The 19,910-nt window shown below is 41.7% G+C and overlaps 1 protein-coding gene across 1 annotated transcript in view; it reads left to right on the top strand.

Annotated features, from left to right (window-relative positions):
- Nucleotides 1-7,908: 7,908 nt before the first annotated feature.
- FYB2 (FYN binding protein 2) overlaps nt 7,909-19,910 on the top strand; it is a 58,294-nt gene continuing 46,292 nt past the window's right edge. The window contains 3 exon segments of the mRNA XM_054720749.1: nt 7,909-8,662; nt 11,735-11,896; nt 13,634-13,667. Coding sequence (XP_054576724.1) covers nt 7,909-8,662; nt 11,735-11,896; nt 13,634-13,667 — 950 coding nt within the window.

The raw sequence follows: 19,910 nt of genomic DNA, 5'->3' as shown, positions 1-19,910 counted from the left end.
TGTACCCATCTGACACTATACATAGTTATTAGAATATTATTGACTATATTCCCTATGCTGTACTTTACATCCCCATGACTATTCTTTCTTGATGTAGACCCTAATACTGGTTTGGTGATGATGAATTCCTTTAGCTTTTTCTTATCTGGAAACTCTTTATATGTCCTTCAATTCTAAATGATAGCTTTTCTGGGTAGAGTACTCTTGGTTGTAAGTCCTTGATTTTCATTGCTTTGAATATTTCTTGCCACTCCCTTCTGGTCTGCAAAGTTTCTGTTGAGAAATCAGCTGATAGTCTTATGGGAGCTCCCTTGTAGGTAATTAACTGACTCCAAAAGCAAAGGCAACAAAATAAAGAATAAACTACATCAAGCTAAAAAAATTTCTGAACATCAAATGAAAATATCAACAAAATGAAAAGGCAACCTACAGAATGGGAGAAAATAGTCACAGATCATATATCTGATAAGAGGTTAATATCCAAAATATATAAAAACTCATACAACTCAATAGCAAACAAAAAAATTTTCTCTTGCTGTTTTTAAGATTCTGGTCTTTGTCTTTAACCTTTGGCATTTTAATTGTGATATGCCTTGGTGCAGGCTTCCTTGGGTGAACACAGGCCATGTGGGGGGGTGAGGGAGCACACCTACAGTGTCCAGCTTGGGTGATCAGGGAGGCTGTGCAACTGGACCCTACACAACACCTACTATATAAGGTCATTGTATAAAGCTCAGGATACAGGAGACATAGCAGCTCTACCTAGTACATAGAAACAAACAAAGGGAGGCTGCCAAAATGTGGAGACAAAGAAGCATGTCCCAAATTAAAGAACAGAAAGAAACTCCAGAAAAAGAACTAAACAAAATGGAGACAAGCAATTTACTAGATGCAGAGTTCAAAACAGTGGTTCTATGGATGCTGTATGAACTTAGTAGGAACTTTAACAACATTTTAAAAAGGGCATAATAATCATAAAACCAGTAAGAAAGGAATGCTACACTAACTAAAATTATAATAATTTACAGGTAATCAAATGATGAATAATCTATAGAAAGTAAAGCCAGGAATCAAATCAGAAATTTGAAATATAAGAAAGCAAAAAACAGAACAGTAAATGGAAAGAAGAATCTAAAAAATGAAGATAGTGTAAGGAGCCTTTGAGACAACTTCAAGCGGGCCAACAGTCACATCATGGGGATGCTGGAAGGAGAAGAGAAAGCAAGAAATTGAAAATCTATTTGATAAAATAATGACAGAAAACTTTCCTAATCTGGTGAAGGAAATAGACACACAGTCCAAGAAGTGCAGCTGTTTCCATATCTTGGCTATTATAAATAACTAGAGGCCCGGTGCATGGATTTGTGCACTGGTGGGGTCCCTCTGTCTGGCCTGCAGGGATCAGGCCAAAATCAGCAGTCCAACATCCCTCAAGGGGTCCTGGAGTGTGAGAGGGCACTCAAAGTTGTCGCTCAGGAGCGCCTGTGTTGAGCGTCTGCCCCCTGGTGGTCAGTGTGTGTCATAGCTACCTGCCGGTCGGTTGGTTACCTAAGCTTTCATATATATAGATATATAGACTAGAGGCCCAGTGCATGATTGAATCATGCACATGTAGGGTCCCCTACACGCTTTCGCTTTCGATCACGGGGGAGCTGGGTGCCTGTCCGCTGGTGCACCAGGCCTTTCAGAAGCCTCCGCCCCGCCAGAGGCTTCTGAAAGGTCTGGTGCCTGAGTGGACAGGCACCCAGCTCCCCCACTTTTGATGGTCTGCGGTGGGACGTGAGCTCACTGCCCCAGAGGCCCCTTCTGTGCCACAGCACAGCCATGGCGCAGACGCTGAGCTCGCGCCTCTGCTGGTGACTCGAGCTCAGTGTTCCACCGGCCCAATCGGCCACCCCGAGTCCCGCCCCCCTGCGCCTCCTGGCCAATCACGGGCATAGCGAAGGTACGGTCAATTTGCATATTTGTCTATTATTAGGTAGGATGCTGCAGTGAACATGAAGGTGCATCTGTCTTTTTGAGTTAATGTTTTGTTTTCTTTAAATAAATACTCAGAAGTGGAATTGCTAGATTATATGATAGTTCTATTAATTTTTTTAGGAACCTGCATACTGTTGTCCATAGTGGTTGTACCAATTTAGGTTCCCACCAACAGTCAACAAGAGTTCCCTTTTCTCTACATCCTCTCCAACACTTATTATTTCTTATCTTTTTATAATAGCCATTCTAACAGATGTGAGGTGATATCTAATTGTGGTTTTGATCTGCATTTCTCTGATAATTAGTAATTTTGAGTGCTTTTTCATGTACCTGTTGTCCATCAGTATGTCTTCTATGGAAAGAAATGTCTATTTAAATCTGCCCATTTCTAAATTGAATTTTTTGTTTGCTATTGAGTTGTATGAGTTTTTATATATTTTGGATATTAACCCCTTATCAAATATATGATCTGTGACTATTTTCTCCCATTCTGTAGGTTGCCTTTTCATTTTGTTGATATTTTCATTTGATGTTCAGAAATTTTTTTAGCTTGATGTAGTTTATTCTTTATTTTGTTGCCTTTGCTTTTGGAGTCAGATCCAAAAAGACATAGCTAAAAATAATGTTAAGAGTTTACTGCCTGGAAAAACATGGTGGCGGGAAGGGAGTGAGCGGTCCGCGCTGCCCCGCACCTGCAGGAGGAAATAGAGGGAGCAGCTGAAACGAGAGGAATCCAGCCCGAATTGGCGAAGGAGAAGCGGCTGGTGAGACAGTTTGCAGCTGGGAAGGGCAGAGATCTCCTGGAAAAAGAAAACAACTCCGAGACATGTGGATTCCTGCAACAGAGAGGAATTGACAGGAGTGCTCCAGCCATGAAGTCAGAAGAGAAACAGTCCAGAGATGGAAGACGCTGACGATGCCTTGCCATACTAGCAGTCAGCAGATATGCGTCAGTGCAGATTGCCCAGGACCAAACCAGAGAGGGTCGGACCTGCATTACCACCATTTGTCCACCATCCAGAACTGAAATATCATTGCTGTTATGAACACATAAACAACTGTTGGACATAGAAACCGGGACTCAAAAGAACTGTTGGCCCAGAAAGAAACTCACTATAGACTGATTCATTTGCCTCTCAGCATAGCTATTATTGCTTGTCTCATTTTCGGTTCCTATAAGTGTATTCCTAGTATCACATGAGCTCACTCATCTAGGGGAAGAGATGAACAACATAGACTGAAGAACAAGAACAGCATTGATCAGACTGTCAGACCTCAGAGGGAAGGTAGGGGAGGGTGGGGACAAGGGAGATAGATCAACCAAAGGACTTGTGTGCTTGCATATGAGCCTAACCAGTGATCACGGACAACAAGGGGAGGGAGGCATGTCTGTGGGGGGGTTTGGGAAGGGAACAGGGGGAGGGGGTTGATGACAAATATGTGATACCTTAATCAATAAAGTAATTTTAAAAAAAAAGAGTTTACTGCCTGTGTTTTCTTCTAGGGGTATTATGATTTCAGGTCTTACATTCAAGTATTTATTCCATTTTGAGTTGATTTTTGTGTATTGTGTAAGACGGAAGTCCACTTTCATTGATTTGCATATGGCTGTCCAGTTATAACAACACCATTTGTGGAAGAGACTGTTCTTTCCCCCATTGTTTATTCTTGGTTCCTTTGTTGTAAATTAATTGACTTTATATGAATAAATTTATTTCTAAGTTCTCTAGTCTTTTCCATTAATTTTTGTGTCTTTTTAAATAACAATACCATGCTGTTTTGATTACTCTAATTTTGTAATATGATTTTAAATCAGGTGCCTTTAGTTTTGTTTTTCTTAAGATTTTTTTTTTGTGTGTGTGTGTGGCTATTTGGAGTCTTCTGTGGCTCCACACAATTTAAAAAAATATTTGTTCTATTTCTGTGAAAAATACCATTAAATTTTTTATAGGGATCACATTGAATGTGTAGATTGCTTCAGGTAATATGGACATTTTAACGATGTTAAATTTCTTCCAATCCAGGAACACAGAATATATTTCCATTTCTTTCTGTCATCTTCAATTTTTTTCATCAGTGTCCTATGGTTTTCAGGTACAGCTCTTTTACCTCCTTGGTTAAATTTATTACTATTACTAGGTATTTATTCTTTTTTACGCAATTGTCAATGGGATTGTTTTTGTAATTTCTCTTTCTGTTAATTTGTTATTAGTATATAAAAGCACAACAGATTTTTGTATGTTGATTTTGTATCCTGCAACTTTACTGAATTTGTTTATTAGTTCTAACAGTTTTTGGTGGAATCTTTGGGCTTTCTAAAATTCTTATTTTGATGTTAAGCTCTAATTAAATTTATTTATTGAGTTATTTAGAAACAGAGAGGGAGGAAGAGAGAGAGAGAGAAGAGAGAGAGAGACAGAGAGACAGAGAGACAGAGACATTGATTTGTTGTTTCACTTAGTTATGCATTTATTGGTTCATTCTTGTATGTGCCCTGACCAGGGATCAGCTCACAACCTTGATGAATCAGGATGATGCTCTAACCCAGTGGTCGGCAAACTCATTAGTCAACAGAGCCAAATATCAACAGTACAACGATTGAAATTTCTTTTGAGAGCCAAAATTTTTAAACTTAAACTTCTAATGCCACTTCTTCAAAATAGACTCGCCCAGGCCGTGGTATTTTGTGGAAGAGCCACACTCAAGGGGCCAAAGAGCCGCATGTGGCTCAAGAGCCGCAGTTTGCCAACCACAGCTCTAACCAATTAAGCTATTCAGCCAGGGCTTGGCTTTTCTGTATTTAATATCATTATGTCATCTGCAAAGATAGTTTTACTTCTTTCTTGCCAATTTTCATGCCTTTTATTTATTTTACTTGCCTTATCACTCTGGCTAGGACTTCCAGTACTATGTTTAATAAAACTGATGAGAGTGGACATCCTTGTGTTGTTCTGATCTTAGAAAAGCTCTCAGTTTTTCACCATTAAGTATGATGTGAGCTGTGGGTTTGTTATATATGACCTTTATTATGTTGAGGTATGTTCCTTCTATATTCACTTTGTTGAAAGTTTTTATCATATATGAATATGTCAAATGCTTTTTCTATACCTGTTGAGATAATCGTATGATTTTAGTCTTCATTTTGTTAATGTGTATCACATTGATATACTTGTGGCTATTGAACCACTCTTATATCCTGGGAATAAATCCCACTTGATCATAGTGTTGAATTTGTCTTGTGAATATTTTATTGAAAAATTTTGCATCTATGTTCATCAGGGATATTGGCCTATAATTTTCTTCTCTTGTTGTGTCCTTATCTGGTTTTGGTATCCAGATTCAGGGAATGTCGTATTCATTTCTATAACCCTAATGCCTAGCACATAGTAAGAAACCAGTTGGTATTTTGATGTGACATGAGTTGAATTTTGAAGCAGGAATTTGCTAGTTCAAGAAATTGAAGGGGAGATGAATATTCCAGGCAGATGAAACAGCACATTTAAAGGTACAGAGATATTAAAGAGCAAAATAAGTTAGGGAAAATGTAAGTAATTCAGGAAGGCCTGAAGAAAGAAAGTATGCCTAAGATGGGCCCAATGTGATATCAGAAAATTAACAGAGTTGGGATTAGGAAGGGCCTTATATGCTAAGCAAAAGAGTTTGAGCTATATTTGAAGACTTTGAGGAAGCCAAGTTGAAGGATTTTAAATTGTGATGTATATGATGAGATTTGTGTTTTTAATCAGATTTGTCTAACAGCTAAGTAAATGGTGGATTGGAGGGGTCCAAAGTAAAAGCAGAGAGAAGTCATTTTAATAAGTGAGGAGGACTCAAAGGCAGTGGCATTCGTATGAAGAAAGTGTAGGCTCATGGACTTCTTTAAGATCAGTAGAATGTCACCACTGACTAGCTTTGGGCCCAGGAAAATGGAACATGTTTTTAACTGGAATTCCCCTTTGGCCATCTTCCACCCATCTTCACTCAATTTGCCTCTTATATCCTCAACCCTGACTTCCCTTTGATGGATGATGAATAATAACAGAATGTATCACATCTATTTCTCATTTAAAGGAAAACAAAATATAAATGTTAATGCTGGCATAGGCCTTGGAGATCACCCAGACCACCTCCTGATTTGATAAGTGATTGAACTCAGAATTTTTAAAAAGTGACTTTTCTATGGTAACTCTGAAAATCAGTGACTGGATACACAGTCACTCTTTATTGAATCAAATATTTAATTCTCCACATAGTACTTGTATCTAATATTTTAATATGTATTTGCTTATTTTCTGCCTATCCTTGATATTGTAATGTAATATTAAAGAGCCTTTGACTGTCTAAAACAATGTTTCACCCATATAGTAAACACTTACTGAACATTTCTTGAGAAAATAATGAGCCAGATATAATTAGGTTTGCTTCCTCCTGAACCAATGACTTTTTTAAAGGACCCTGGCTTGGAGGTAATCAATTCATAATTCTATTTCCTAATCATTCCCTTAAAGACTAAAATTTACCAAGCATTAACATTGTAGTTCACGTGGCTTCAGATAGTGAAGACCTAAAAATAACCATCACTACATATTTTTTAAAAATATTAACCACTAATCACCTCGCACCTATTAGGATGAATACTATAAAAAATAAAAAAATATATAGTAAATAAGTGTTGCAAGGATATAGAAAAACTAGAGGCTCTGTGCATGAATATTCATGCACTGGGGGTAGGTCCCTCAGCCTGGCCTGCCCTCTCTCACAGTCCAGGAGCCCTCAGGGGTGGGAGGCGACCCGGCAATCAGGGGAAGGCAACTCCCCATCACACCTCTGCTGCTGCCACTGCTGGCAGCACAAGCCTTGGCTGGCCCTGGTTACCTGAGCCTCGGGCGTCGGCTGGGCAGCCACCATCAGAGCCTTGCCTGTGCCTCGGGCCAGCCCTGGGCTGCTGGGGGGCTGAGGGGACTGGGCACCACCATCTTGTGGCTGTGGGTGCCACCATCTTTGAGGGTGTGACAGTCAGTTAGCATATTCCCTCCTTATTGGCTGTGGGCACTGCCATCTTTATGAGGGTATGATGATCAATTAGCATATTCCCTCTTTATTAGGTAGGATTAGAACAAATGTGCTAGTTAGGAATGATGCAGCTACTGTGGAAAACAGTATGGTGGTTCCTTAAAAATTTAAAAATGAAATGATCCAGCAAATATACTTCTGGGTACATAACCAAAAGAATTGAAAACAGGGACTCAAAGAGATATTTTGTACACCCATGTTCATAGCAGCATTATTTACAATAATTAAAAGGTGGAAGCAACCCAAGTGCCCATCAATGGATGAATGGATAAACAAAATGTGTTATACACATGCAATGAATATTATTCAGCCTCAAAAAGAAAGTAAATGTTGCCATGTGCTATAACATGGATGAACCTTAAGCACAATATGTTAAGTGAAATAACAGTCACAAAAAGACGGGTACATATAATTCCACTTATATGAGACACCTGGAGTAGTTAAATTTACAGACAGAAAGCAGAAGGGTTGTTGCCAGGGGCTGGGGAGCTGTGCGAGAAGATAGGGAATTGTCATTTAGTGAGTGTACAGCTCCAGTTTTGAAAGATGAAGAGAGTTCTAGTCATTCACAACAATGTGATCAAAAGTTTGTATCAAGAGATTTATCAGCAATTGTTAATACTGTCTCCATTATAAGTGGTTTTTATATGTTGTGAAGAAATTAAACATATCCAAAGTGTTTCAAAGAGGATAGAGTTGTTTTCATTCCATCCTACATAGACAATAGGAGGAGGATCTTGCTCAATGGGTGAGCAACGGCATTATATTGGCACTTACAGCCCTTGGCACGCACAGTGTAGTCAGCTAATTGTGCTGCTTGTTTCCTAAAATAATGAGACTTTTCTATTTTCTTTTATGCTTTAGGAAAGATTAAGAAACTTCAAAGAGCTCCAAGCTAAATTTCAAAAGCTTGATGTACCATCCCTTCCAGGACCTATTAAATCCCTAGCAGGTGTTTCTCCAAAGGGTGACATTGGAAGCACACAGTCAATGAGGATTTGGGCCAATGGGAAACCCCTCTCATCCAACCACAATCAGCCCCCACCATATTGTTCCAGTGGTGAACCCCAGTCTCTTGAACCCCAGAAAGTGAAGTTGGCACCAAGGGGTGATATTCAGAAATGTTCTAATTCCCCGGGACCTCCAGGAAGGTCTACTCATTCTGCAGAAAATTCACAGAAGGCTTCTCTGCCTTTAGATGTGAATTGGTCAAATGCTAAGGTAATCGATAAGAAGAAAGAGGTGGCCAGTACCTTCAGAGACAAGCTCCGGAACTGGGAGAAGGTTTCATCTCAGAAAAGTGACATGTCATCAGCCCTTTGCCTTGCCGATTGTGGAAGTGGGGCTCTCCATCCGGAAGATCAGAAAAGCACGGGGCTCACTACTCCAGAGGAGCCCAGGACAAAGCCGGAAATAAAAGGCTCCCAGACTCTTCCTTCCCAGAGGTACTTGATAGCCCAACGAAAATCACATGTCACCTCAGAAGATCCCACATTTCTACCTTCTCAACATGGAAGGAAGAGCCTAGAAAAGGCCAGTCCTGAGAAGAGCCCAGCAGGGGGCACCTGCCAGCCTATCTATGAGAGTGAGCTTGCCAGCCAGGCCCCAGGTGAGAAATCTAATCCCCACAGGTGTGGGGGGAGAGCTCACTGCATTCTTCCAACTTAAAGCTGGGGAACTTGAGAAGGTCACATATGTGACCTCAGCAATCTTTGCTCTAAATGCAGGTATTATAGGAGCATCTGCAAAATTGTAATTTCAGGTTTGGGCAAAGTGATTAATCTCCTGGAATTATATTGAGGGACAGTTTGAGCAAACTTGGATTTGAATCCTAGTTCTACTTCTTACAAGATGCATGAACTTGGGCAATCTGCTTAACTTCATAGAGCCTGATCTGCTCTCCTATAAATCAGATTCATTACTAGTCTTTTCTGTCTTAGTAAACAGGACAACATCCTCCTGGTTGCTCATGCCCAAATGTAGGAGTCATGCTCTATTCCTCTCTCCCTTCATTCTTTGCATCTAATCCATCAGCAAGCTCTTGGTTCTATTACTAAAATATGTTCTGCATCCCTCCACTTCTGCCCTCTGCCCACACTACAGTCATCTCTCGCCTGGACCACTGCAAGGGTCCAACTCATCTTCCTGCTTTCACACTTTTGCTCTCTTATGTTCTGCTCTCTTCCTAGTAGGCACAGTGATCCTCTATAACGTAAGTCGTATCACATCAGGCTCCTGCTCAAATTCAACTCCATCCATCTTACGGTGTTCATGTGATCTGCTCTTTGCCTACCTTTCTTACCTTCTCCTCTCTCATTACATTGGCCTTCTTGTTGTCCCTTAGATATATCAAGCTGGTTATACCCTAGGGCCTTTGCACTTGCTGTGGAACACTCTTCCCCCAGGTCTCTGATATCTGACTCAAACATTTCATCAAGGTCTCTGCTCAGTGTCACCTGCTGTGAGTGGATCTTGAGGATCATTCTATCTAAAATAGCCATGGCACCCCATCACTATCTTCTTACATTGCTTTGATTTTCATCATATCACTTCTCCCTTCTTAGTATATTATGTATTGGTTTATCCTAGTAAAATACAAGTTACATGAGAATAAGAACTGTGTTTACCACCATATCCCCAGAATCTAGAAGGACAAGGTGCCAGGGTCAGTGGTTCTCAAAGCATATTTATTGAATGACTAAAATGGACTGATGAGGTGGGTGGATGAATTGCCTGCTTCTAATCTCTTTGAACTTAGAATAGCATCTAAATTACTACTCATTTCATGGCCCTGCTTCTTTTGATCCCTGTTTATGTCTCTGACTTGCCTCCTGCCTCTTCCCCTGGCTCCCTAGCCCATAGTCAACACATTGGATTTCTTGCTGTTCCTTCAATAGACTTTGTTGTGACTCGGGACCTTTACTATTGTTGTTCCCTCTTCCTAAAAAAAATACTCTTTTTTAAAAAACTTTTATGTACTAGGTTCATGGAGGTCAAAGTCAAATAACACTTCCGGATAAATCTTTTTTAGCCTCCCTATCTAAAGACAACTTGCTCACCACCAAGATTTGCACTCTTTTATATCCTCCTCTTTTTATTTCCTTTATAGAATTAACAGATCTTGTTTGTTTACATATTTATCATCAGTCTCGTCCTATTAGGAGGAAAATTCCTGAGGTCAGAACTGTGTCTGCTCTTATTCTTGTTCAGCTCTATCCCCAGCCCCTAGAACCATGCCTGGAATATAGTAGACAAGTAATTACTGATGAATAGATGGGAAGGAAGAGGGGATGAATGGGAGGAGGGTTATGTGGGAGAGAAGGAGGAAGGATGGATTGATTACCTATCTGGTGGAACTGTTCTGAGGATTAAAAAAGGTAACCCACATAAACCACTGAGCACACAGCCTGGGAATAATTAGGGGCCCAATAAGCAAGTGATCATTTGCTTTCACTGTCATGTCCTTAATTTGATAAAGACTAAAATTACTGACATTGAGAGTTATAGCCTCAGAAAAGAGAAACCTTGGCCCTGCTGGGAGGGCAAGAACGAAGCCCCTCCTGCTTGCAGAGGACAGCAGGGCTTTGAGAGTCTCACTGGTATATTTGGGAAACACTAGCCGACTCCGTTAGTTGTACCATGTAATCAACCCCTGCTTTATGTAAACCAAAATTCAAAGCACTTGGTTAATATAAGAGTTTGCATTATTTTCTGGAGAAGCAGATATGATTTTCATCTATAATATTGGAATTTCTGTTGAGTTTGGCTTATTAGTGCAGAAGGATAAAATATGCAAAACTGGGATTATCCTGCCACATTCCAGGTCACAAAATCCACAGGTGCTTAGGTACCACCAAAGTCAGCCTTGAAGCCTGTGTTAGGCTATGAGCCCTGGAAATCAGAGATCAATTCTGATTCCTCTTTATAGCACCCATGTTATTGCCCATCATAAGTGCTTGAAGAATTCTTTCAGTTATTGTCCATTTCCCCTGAATTGGGCCCTGTGCTTGGTGCTGGGGAAAGGTCAATGTGGCCTAGTCCCTGCCCACAGAGCCTACACTCAGTGAGAAGTTAAACCAGCCCCTCTAATAAGCCATAACACTGCTAGAGAGGTGTGAACAGTGTGCTATGGGGATATAAAACAGAGTCCTTGATTTCTGGGAGCAATCAAAAAAAGCTTCTTAGAGGAGGTGTCATTGGAGCAGGGCCTTAAAGGAAGAGTTGAAGTTTGGCATGAGAGAAATAAGGGAACAGCATTCTAGGAACCAGGAATGGCATGCACAAAATCTTGGATATACGAAAGCTTTTGAAGGCTTTTAAAATCCTATCTGGGAACTGAGAAGCCAATGATGTGAGTGAAAGATGTTTGGGCTTCAGGTCAGGGAAGTAGGATAATAAAATCCGGTAAGAAAATAATCTGGAAATGTCGATTGGGGCCGTGTGCTGTTTAAATGCCAGACGAGGGAGCCAACAAAGGGCATGCTGAGGAAATAGCACTTCATCCTCTGGGCAGCAGGATGGTGCCAAGATCAGGGCCGTGTTTCGATCTGGACACTCTGGCTACTGGGTGGAGTATAGATTTTGGGGGAATGAGAATGAGGCAAGGCAACTCATCAGTTTCTCCCGACAGGCTATAAAATGGAAACAATTAACAACCTACATTGTGGCTTTTTGTGCTCAGAAAAAGAGCCAGATGTCAAGCATCACCAGCTTCCCAAAACGAAACCACTGCCTTCTGTGGAGTCCCTGGGTCCTCCTCCCGTGAAGCCACCGAAGCCTCCAGGAGTGAGCCTCCGGGCCTTCCTGAGGCGGACAGCTGCAGTGCCCAAGACCCCCGGGGAAGGTAAGGAAATGCACAGCCCTCACAACCCCACCACCACATATCGGCCAGTATCCCCCAGCCACCTCCCTTTCCGCATGAGCTCCTGGTGACAATGCTGAACTGCTTCTCCAGGACTGGACATCTATCACTGCTTATTCTCACGTAGAGGCCATGGCAGCTTGCCCGGGAATGACAAACCTGCGGGAATTGGCCCCTTATCGCTCCTGAGCCAGCCTGCTTCCCCTGAGAGCCTTGCATTTGATCACTGGGAATCCATCCAAGAGGAAGAAAATGAAAAGGAGCAGGGCAGGGAGGCAGAGCAGGGAGGCAGAGCACCTCTGTGTTTCCCACAAAGTCTGTGTTGTCAACACAGCCTGTGCAGTAGAGGAGGGGGAGGCAGTGAAAGGGAGGCAGTCAGTGTGAACTTGACCTGCGGTCATGATGGAGGTCCCTCAGGCCTCTGCGATCTGCCTGCAGTAATTCACTGAAGGGCTGCCACCCGCCCCCACTGGTACCTTCCAGGACACAGACACCTTGGAAGTCATTTCTCTGTGCTGTGATGTGTCTAACTCTGACACATGAAGCTGCCCTGCTCATCCACACCCCCACTCCAGACGCATCCTGTTGACATTTCAAACACCTTTGCTCTGTCTGCTCTAGTGAAACGGGGGGTAGGGAGGACTGTGCTAACATGCTTTACTGTGTCCATGAGTGCCAGCAGACGGGGCAGTGAATGAGCTACTTCTAGCTCATTGGTTGTTCGTTTGACTGCTCTGGGCAACTTCATGGTTAAATTTCTTGAACTCAGTGGTTCTCAAATTTTCGTGTGCATCTGAATCACCTAGGAGACCTGTTAAAACACACTACTGGGCCCCATCCCAGAGTTTCTGACTCAGTTGGTCTGGGTTGGAGGCCTGAAGATTTACCTTTTTAACAAGTTCTCTGGGGCTGCTGATGCTGCTGCTCCAGGGACCACGCTTGGAGAACCACTGCTATAAGTCATCTTAGGTCTCATCCTAAAAGAAAATTCTATATAGAGAAACAGGGCTCTTAGCATTATACGTTAAGAATACGGCCACCTCCATATCAGGGAAGTCTATAAACGTTAAATAATTTAGGGCTCAAACCATCTCTCTGAAAGGGAAGAAGGTTGTGAGAGGACATAAAACAAAGTACTAAGTTTTTTATAATAAAATGGGCTTTGTAAATTGCAGCCCTCCTCTCCCCGCCCCCACCCCCCCCCACCCACCACACATACACACAATAGCTGTTTAAGTTTGGGCGTGTTACCCCCTGAGCCTCATTGTCCTTGCCTGTACATGGGGATGATAACAACACTCTCCATTATAGATTATTGTGAGGATAAATGAATGAGATGAGGCATGGAAAGACTTCATAGTTATTGTCACACCAGTAAGAGCTCAACAAGTGCAATGTATCATTATTTCAAGCATGCATTCTCTTTGCCAGGCCCTGTGACAGGCATGAGATTAAGAGAGAAACCCAACAGACATCCTGGTACTCAAGGAAGTCAAAGTCTAATATAAGAGAGTGTACTCATGATTAAGCACCATAAAGTGTGGGTGAGGGTTGCAATGTAGGCTGTGATCCCCTGGATGCCCGGGAAGGGGAGGCTTGGGGCACAGGTGAGTTGCCAACCACATTGTGTCTCTGGAGTCAGGTCATTGCACAAACACAATTTGCTTTAATCAGGCTGCTGCTACCATCTCTTTTTTACTCTCCCTTTTGCTCTTGCAGCAGCTGTGAAGGAGGGCTACCTGCCTCCAGAGAGGTAAGTACCTGTTTCTTAATTGTGCAGGAGTGTAGCATGCCAATGAGGCCACTGAGCCTGCCCACAAGCAGGCAGTAAGCACAGGCCAGGCATCAGTATTTCCCCAAAGGGTTGCGGGAAGAGCAGATGTAGAAGCAACAAACTGCAATTCTTGTTTTAGATGAGAGATTAAATAAACCACATTTAACAACCATGCTGACGTTAAGTTGCATAGATGGTCCTCTGAGGTACTTTTATTTATTGTACAGTTGGGTTCAGTAAATTGAAACATCAGCTTCCATAGTAATAAATTGAATTAGAGGCTACAGAAAGTCCAGGGCAGCTGGCAGGATGTTCAGAACTGGTAATGGGACAAAGACCTTCTATTTTTGTTGCATTCATTCTAAGAATTTTTCCATGGAAGTGTCAGGTCATTAATTCACTCAACCAAATACTGTTGAGCCCTTTTAATGCATTGACCTGGCTACTTAATACAGATTTTATCATTTCATCTTCTCAAGAAGGCATTGAAGTTGCTGCCACTGTCTTCATTTTATAGCTAAAAACACTTGGGCTCATAAAGTTTGCCACTTGCTGAGCTGTAATTCTAACTCAGGTGTGCACAAACTATTTTTTATTGTGATATAATTGATGTATGATGTCTAAGTTTGAGGTACACAGCCTGTTGGATTAATACATTTATGCATCTCAATATACTAGTAACCACTACAGCAGCTTAGCTAACATCTTTATCATCTCATATAATTATTTCTTTTGTGTGTGTTGAAAACAGTTAAGATCTAGTCTCTTAGCAATGTTGAAGTTTATGATAAGTATTTTTTTACTTTAATGACTAGGTTGTGCATTAGATATCCAGAACTTATATACTAGGTGCAAGTTGACTGGGTTGCTCCTATTGTCTGGGGTTCAGCTTGCATCTGGCTGATCTAGGATGATCTTGGTGAGGATGACCTTGGTGCAACTCAACTTAGCACCCTCATCACATCCTCCCAGCAGTGGCAGCAGACAAAGCCAATAGCACAAAAGCTTTCCATGCCTCTGAGGTATCACATTTGCTGACCTCCTGTTGGTCAAAGCAAGTGACAGGACCAAACCCAGCGTCACAGTGGGAGGCACTGAAATTTCACCTGCAAAGTGCAGGGTCCCAGGGAGGCGTTAAGAATAGTAGCGTCAGTCCAATCAAACTAGCACAGAAGGGAAGTATTTGAAATGAATGCTGAGGGTCAACATTCGCTGGATAACATGGGAAGGGGCACTATAGGCAGAGGTAGGAGGTATGAAGTAACATATTATTTTGGAAATTAGAAGTAGTTAAGTGGAGTTAGAGTATAGAAAGTGTAATAAGGAATGGAAAGAAATGGGATGGTTAAGGTAGACAGGAACCAAATCCTAGAGGGGTGAGTACACCAAGGAATAGACAGTCATATTCAATAAGGGGGAAATCCTAGTTTAGTCGTTAGAGTTGAATGACGGCACAAGGTAGGTTGGTGGACCTGCATTCCATGAACATTTATTTGAATGAGGGGAAACAATTTAGACATCTCAGGAAATGGTTTGCATTAGTTACTGGATGAGCATTGGCCCTGGTATGACATTTTGAGGGGACAATGGCATTCTGATGTACCCCGAGTCAATCTCGGTTCCCTCGTGCCTCACATACTGGGAGCATTTCAGTGTGATTGATGTGCCATGATCAGAGTGTATAGCTAGATACACCATTTTCCTGCAGCTAGGCTCTAAACTAAGCTGACTTCTTCTCTCACACTTTCATCAAGGAATCAGCAATCCATTTCAATACTGGGCACAAACTGGCTGTGATGTTGAAGTACTGGGAAACAGTAGTCAGTGACACCTTCTTCCTAAGGGATTTATAAGGCAATTGGTGCTGTTCTTTCATATTGACTTTAAAACTGAACCTACCCTCATCTGAAATGAGATTCATTGCATCTCAATTATGATATGGGCTATAGTGCTATAAGAGTGAAAGACAGACGAGATGAAGGGGGACCAGGATTCTTAGGGGCAGCTTCATGGAAGAAGAAAGATCTTGTGATGTCCCCTGCACAGTGGGTTGGAATTAGATAGATTCACTCATTTGTTCCCTTTTGTGAGACTGTAAGTTGGGTGGTAATAGGGTATTGTTACTGGAAATAACCACATTGCTGACTTATTGTTGGTTAGTGGATGGATAAATGGATGGATCAATGAATATTTAGTATAGAGCTAGAACATGATTGAAAGCAAGGTGGTAGTAATAAATAGCATATAGACAGACAAAAAGTATTGTAATATGAGAAAATACGAGATATGATTGGATCCTAAAGTGTAGTAAGTGCCGTGCTAAGGACTTTGAACTTCATTTTGTCACTGATAAGAAATTAGTTTGAATCCCATAAATGTCTGTGACCCTGCATCTTCTCCTCTACCTGCAGGGAGCATAAGGCTGTTGGTCCCCTGCAGGCACCTGCAGACAGTGGCCCCACCCTTAGTCATCTTTGTGAAAGGGGAGAGGACAGGGTAGAGACAAGGGTGTTGCTCCTTCTTCTCAGATTTCTGGACCCCTCATCTATTTCTTTTACTGAGCCCAGGTAACAACATATTTTGGCCACCCGTGACTCATCCTACTTTGGGCAATGAACAAGGACCAGACATTTGACTCCCACTCTCCCTCTACTCTGTATCGCTGGCTCTTGAGTTGAAGAAGTAACATTGACATAACTGATAGATAAGCAGTTGTAAAATTGACCTATTTAACCATATGATTCCAGTGCTCTTAAATGTGTGAGAAATACCTGTGTATATCTGTCTTTCTATGGATAGTGTTCCCTTTAGACTTCCTGTCCCTGCTGGGGATTGGAGGAAAAGTCACTATTTAAAAAGTGTATTTTGCTGGCAATCTTCCATATCACCTAGCTTTCCATATTCACTGGCAATGAGTTGTGCATAAAAAGTCCAGTGGTTGCTATGTAAGTCCTATAGTCCAAAATAAATTACTGTCGTGTTCTTAAAAAAAAAAAAAAAAGAAATTACTTTGAACAAGTAAATGCCAGGATGCTGAGCGGCCTTAGATACAATTTCCATGGGAACTGGTGCCTGTTTGGGAAGAACATTTCCATGTTCTTGCTATTAATCTTCAGTAAAGATGTTGTGTTAGAATAGAGTATGCAGGATCTCATTACTGGAAGGGGACCCGGCAATGATCTGGCAGCCAAGCCACAGAGCATAATGTGAAAAAAATCTGGGTTCTTGACCCATGCTTTACCACTTATCACTTATGTAGCCCTGGACAAATGCCTTAACCTCTGTAAACCTCAATTTCTACTTATGTAAAGTAGGATATTGGTAGTACTTAACTCACACAGTTGAAGTGAGGATAAGTGAAATCATGAGTGTAAAGTGTTTAGCACAGTGCCTAGCATCTACTGTTCAATAAAGCTTACTTAGCTATTATATAACCTTCTACCAAAGGCAAGAATTCTCTTCAAAAGTCCTTTGGTGGGGAGCTCATTACCTGGAGAGTCCAGTGTTTTTCTTTGCTGAGGTAGATTTTATTCATTTAACACATACTTATTGAGCATCTACTATATGCCAATTCCTCTATATGCATTGAGAACACAGCAGTGTATAAAGTAGACAAAAATATCCTACATGTAATCACACACATGTGCCTACACACATTCGTTTGTTTGTTTACTCAAACGTCCTTCAAGTTGAACTGGGAGGGGGAAAAAAAGGATAACCTTCCTACCTCAGATTCAAAACCACTTAGCCAAGACCTACTCATTGGTACAGTGGACACTGTCTTTACATAACAGTTCTTAAAACATCTAAGGGCAACCGTTTTCTTAGAATTAAAGATCAATTTTTTTCAACCATTATTCACAGAACAGTTGTCTTTGTGTTTTAGCTATATTTCAATAGATACTACACACACACACACACACACACACACACACACACACACACACATATATTAATCATCTTGTTAGGAACTCAGTGCATTCACAGTAACCATTTTCATTTCTGAGCTTCTTCGTATTATCAAATATGAGAAGTCGCATAGCGTAATGGAAAAACACAGGTTTGGAGTCAGAGTAACGCAGACTCAAACCCATCCCATGCACCCGAGACCAGTCACTTACCAGCTCAGAGCTTTAGCACACACATCTATCTGTAAAGTGGACAAATAATACTTCACTGATGGCCATGAAGACTAGCTGAGATAAACTGTCTAAAGCACGGCGAATAGAGAAGATGCTTGATGAGTCTGTTTCTTCCACCCTGGACTTCTCCATCTCTGGTTGCCTCTGGAATATTAATACCTCATTAGCTCCCAACAGTGAAATGACTTTTTGGAGATTATTCTTTTCCATTGCTTTTTCATGGGAAGCAAGCTGGCTGGCACCCTGTAGGACAGCAGCCTCTATTAGTGTGAGCAAAGCAGGGGAGTCCCAGAGCAGCAGTCAGCAGGATCTCCGTCAGTACTTAGCAGGGCTGGCTAGTATTTCATTCATTAGCTATAAATACAGCTTTTCTCCCAGTAGGAAGTATCAGAAGATAGTTCTGACTCAGGGAATCTCAGCTAGACACTAAGGAAAGGAGAGACTGTTTATTTCCTGAGCAGAAAAGATTCACATAGGACAGTGTTTCTCGGATGCGAGTCTGTGGGTGGATCTCAGGAGTCCACCATTTTCTCTCCTTAATTTTTTAATTTTGTGTTTTTGTTTTGACGGCAGCCTTTAAAAAATACTATAAGCCTATTATGAATCTCCTGGGTGACCTCTCTCAAGCCAGTACTTTGGAACATGCATTTGTATTTGTGTTTTGGTGTGTCTAGCCCATGGTGAGTGGGAGACACTAACGCGCCTGGGGCTGCGGTTCCGTGACGGTCTAGGTCCTGTGTGAGATCCAGGAGAGCAGAGGCTGTGGAGGGGGTTAGCTGCCTTCCCTGGGGCATCCAAGCAGAATAATGATGCTAGCAGAACAACGACATTGTGGCCCAACAAAACGCATATGTTCTCCTTATTTGACTAGTAGTAAGTGCTATAAAGAAAAACATTTTTAAGTATTAAGGTAGTAACTGGGGATTGAGAGCAAAGTAAAGAAAGTGTAGAATGGTCAAGGAAGGCCTGTCGGAGGTGGTGACATTGGGGTTGAGACCCGAATTCAGGGGCCCCAGTCATGGGAGGTCTAGAAGAATATTCCAGGAGAGAGCACCACTGGTTCAGACCCTCAAAGAAGAACCCCTCCACCCACCATGTCTACAGAGCCAGAAAGGAGAGCGTGTAGCTAAACACAGTGCGCTGGGGGATGATGGGCGACTCTTGTGAGCCTGGAATGAAGGTGGATTTCTCTCTAAATGCATTGGGAAGCCGTGGAGAATGACAAGCTAGGCAGTGACGTGTGCTGACATTTAGCTTGTACCAGTCACTCTGGGTTCCGTATAAATAACAAATTTAGAGGGGAAGTGGGAGAAGAGGAAGACAGCCTAGGAAACCACTGCAACAATAATAAAACAGTGATTATAACAGTAAAAATAGCAATCAACCCTTAGATAGTCTCTGTTCTAAGTTCATATATGAGTCCATATATGACAATCTAAGAAGTGGATGAACCATCCATTTTACAGATAAGGAAACTAAGTCACAGAGAGGTGAAATAAGTTGGTATGCACAATATAGTAGAAATGAAGATAAAGAGCCCTGGCTGGTAGCTCAATTGGTTAGATAAGCGTTCTAATACATCAAGGTTGTGGGTTCAATCCCTAGTCAGGGAACGTATAAGGATCAACCACTGAATGCATAAATATGTGGAACAACAAATCAATGTGCATTTCTCTTTCTCCCTTTCTCCTTCTCCCTCTCCCTACCTCTCCCTGTAAAAACCAATACGTTAATTAATTAAAAAAAGAAATGGAGATAAAGAAATCAATGGATTCAAGTTATGTTTGGCGGGGGGCGGGGGAAGCCAGCAATTGCTGGATCAGCTGTGGGAGTGAGATGGGAGAGGAAGAGGAATCTAGGAAAACTAGGAGATCTGCTGTTTCTGTCATTGTTGATATGAATACCCGTGGAGTGCTTGGCACATCACTAGAGCTCAGTACCAGACACATCCTTCCTGAAAGCTGTTTGGGATTGGTTTCTACTTAACTAAGCAAAAGCTGGACATCCTTGTGCCTTTGTGCATGTAAGATCAGAATCTCTAAAGGCTAGTTTTTAAGTTGTTCACAACTACAGTGCTCTT

This window comes from Eptesicus fuscus, chromosome 9 (assembly GCF_027574615.1).
Source record: "Eptesicus fuscus isolate TK198812 chromosome 9, DD_ASM_mEF_20220401, whole genome shotgun sequence".
In the NCBI taxonomy this organism is placed as follows: Eukaryota; Metazoa; Chordata; class Mammalia; order Chiroptera; family Vespertilionidae; genus Eptesicus; species Eptesicus fuscus.
Note: the sequence above shows the minus strand (reverse complement) of the source record. Positions and strands in the feature narration are given on the sequence as shown.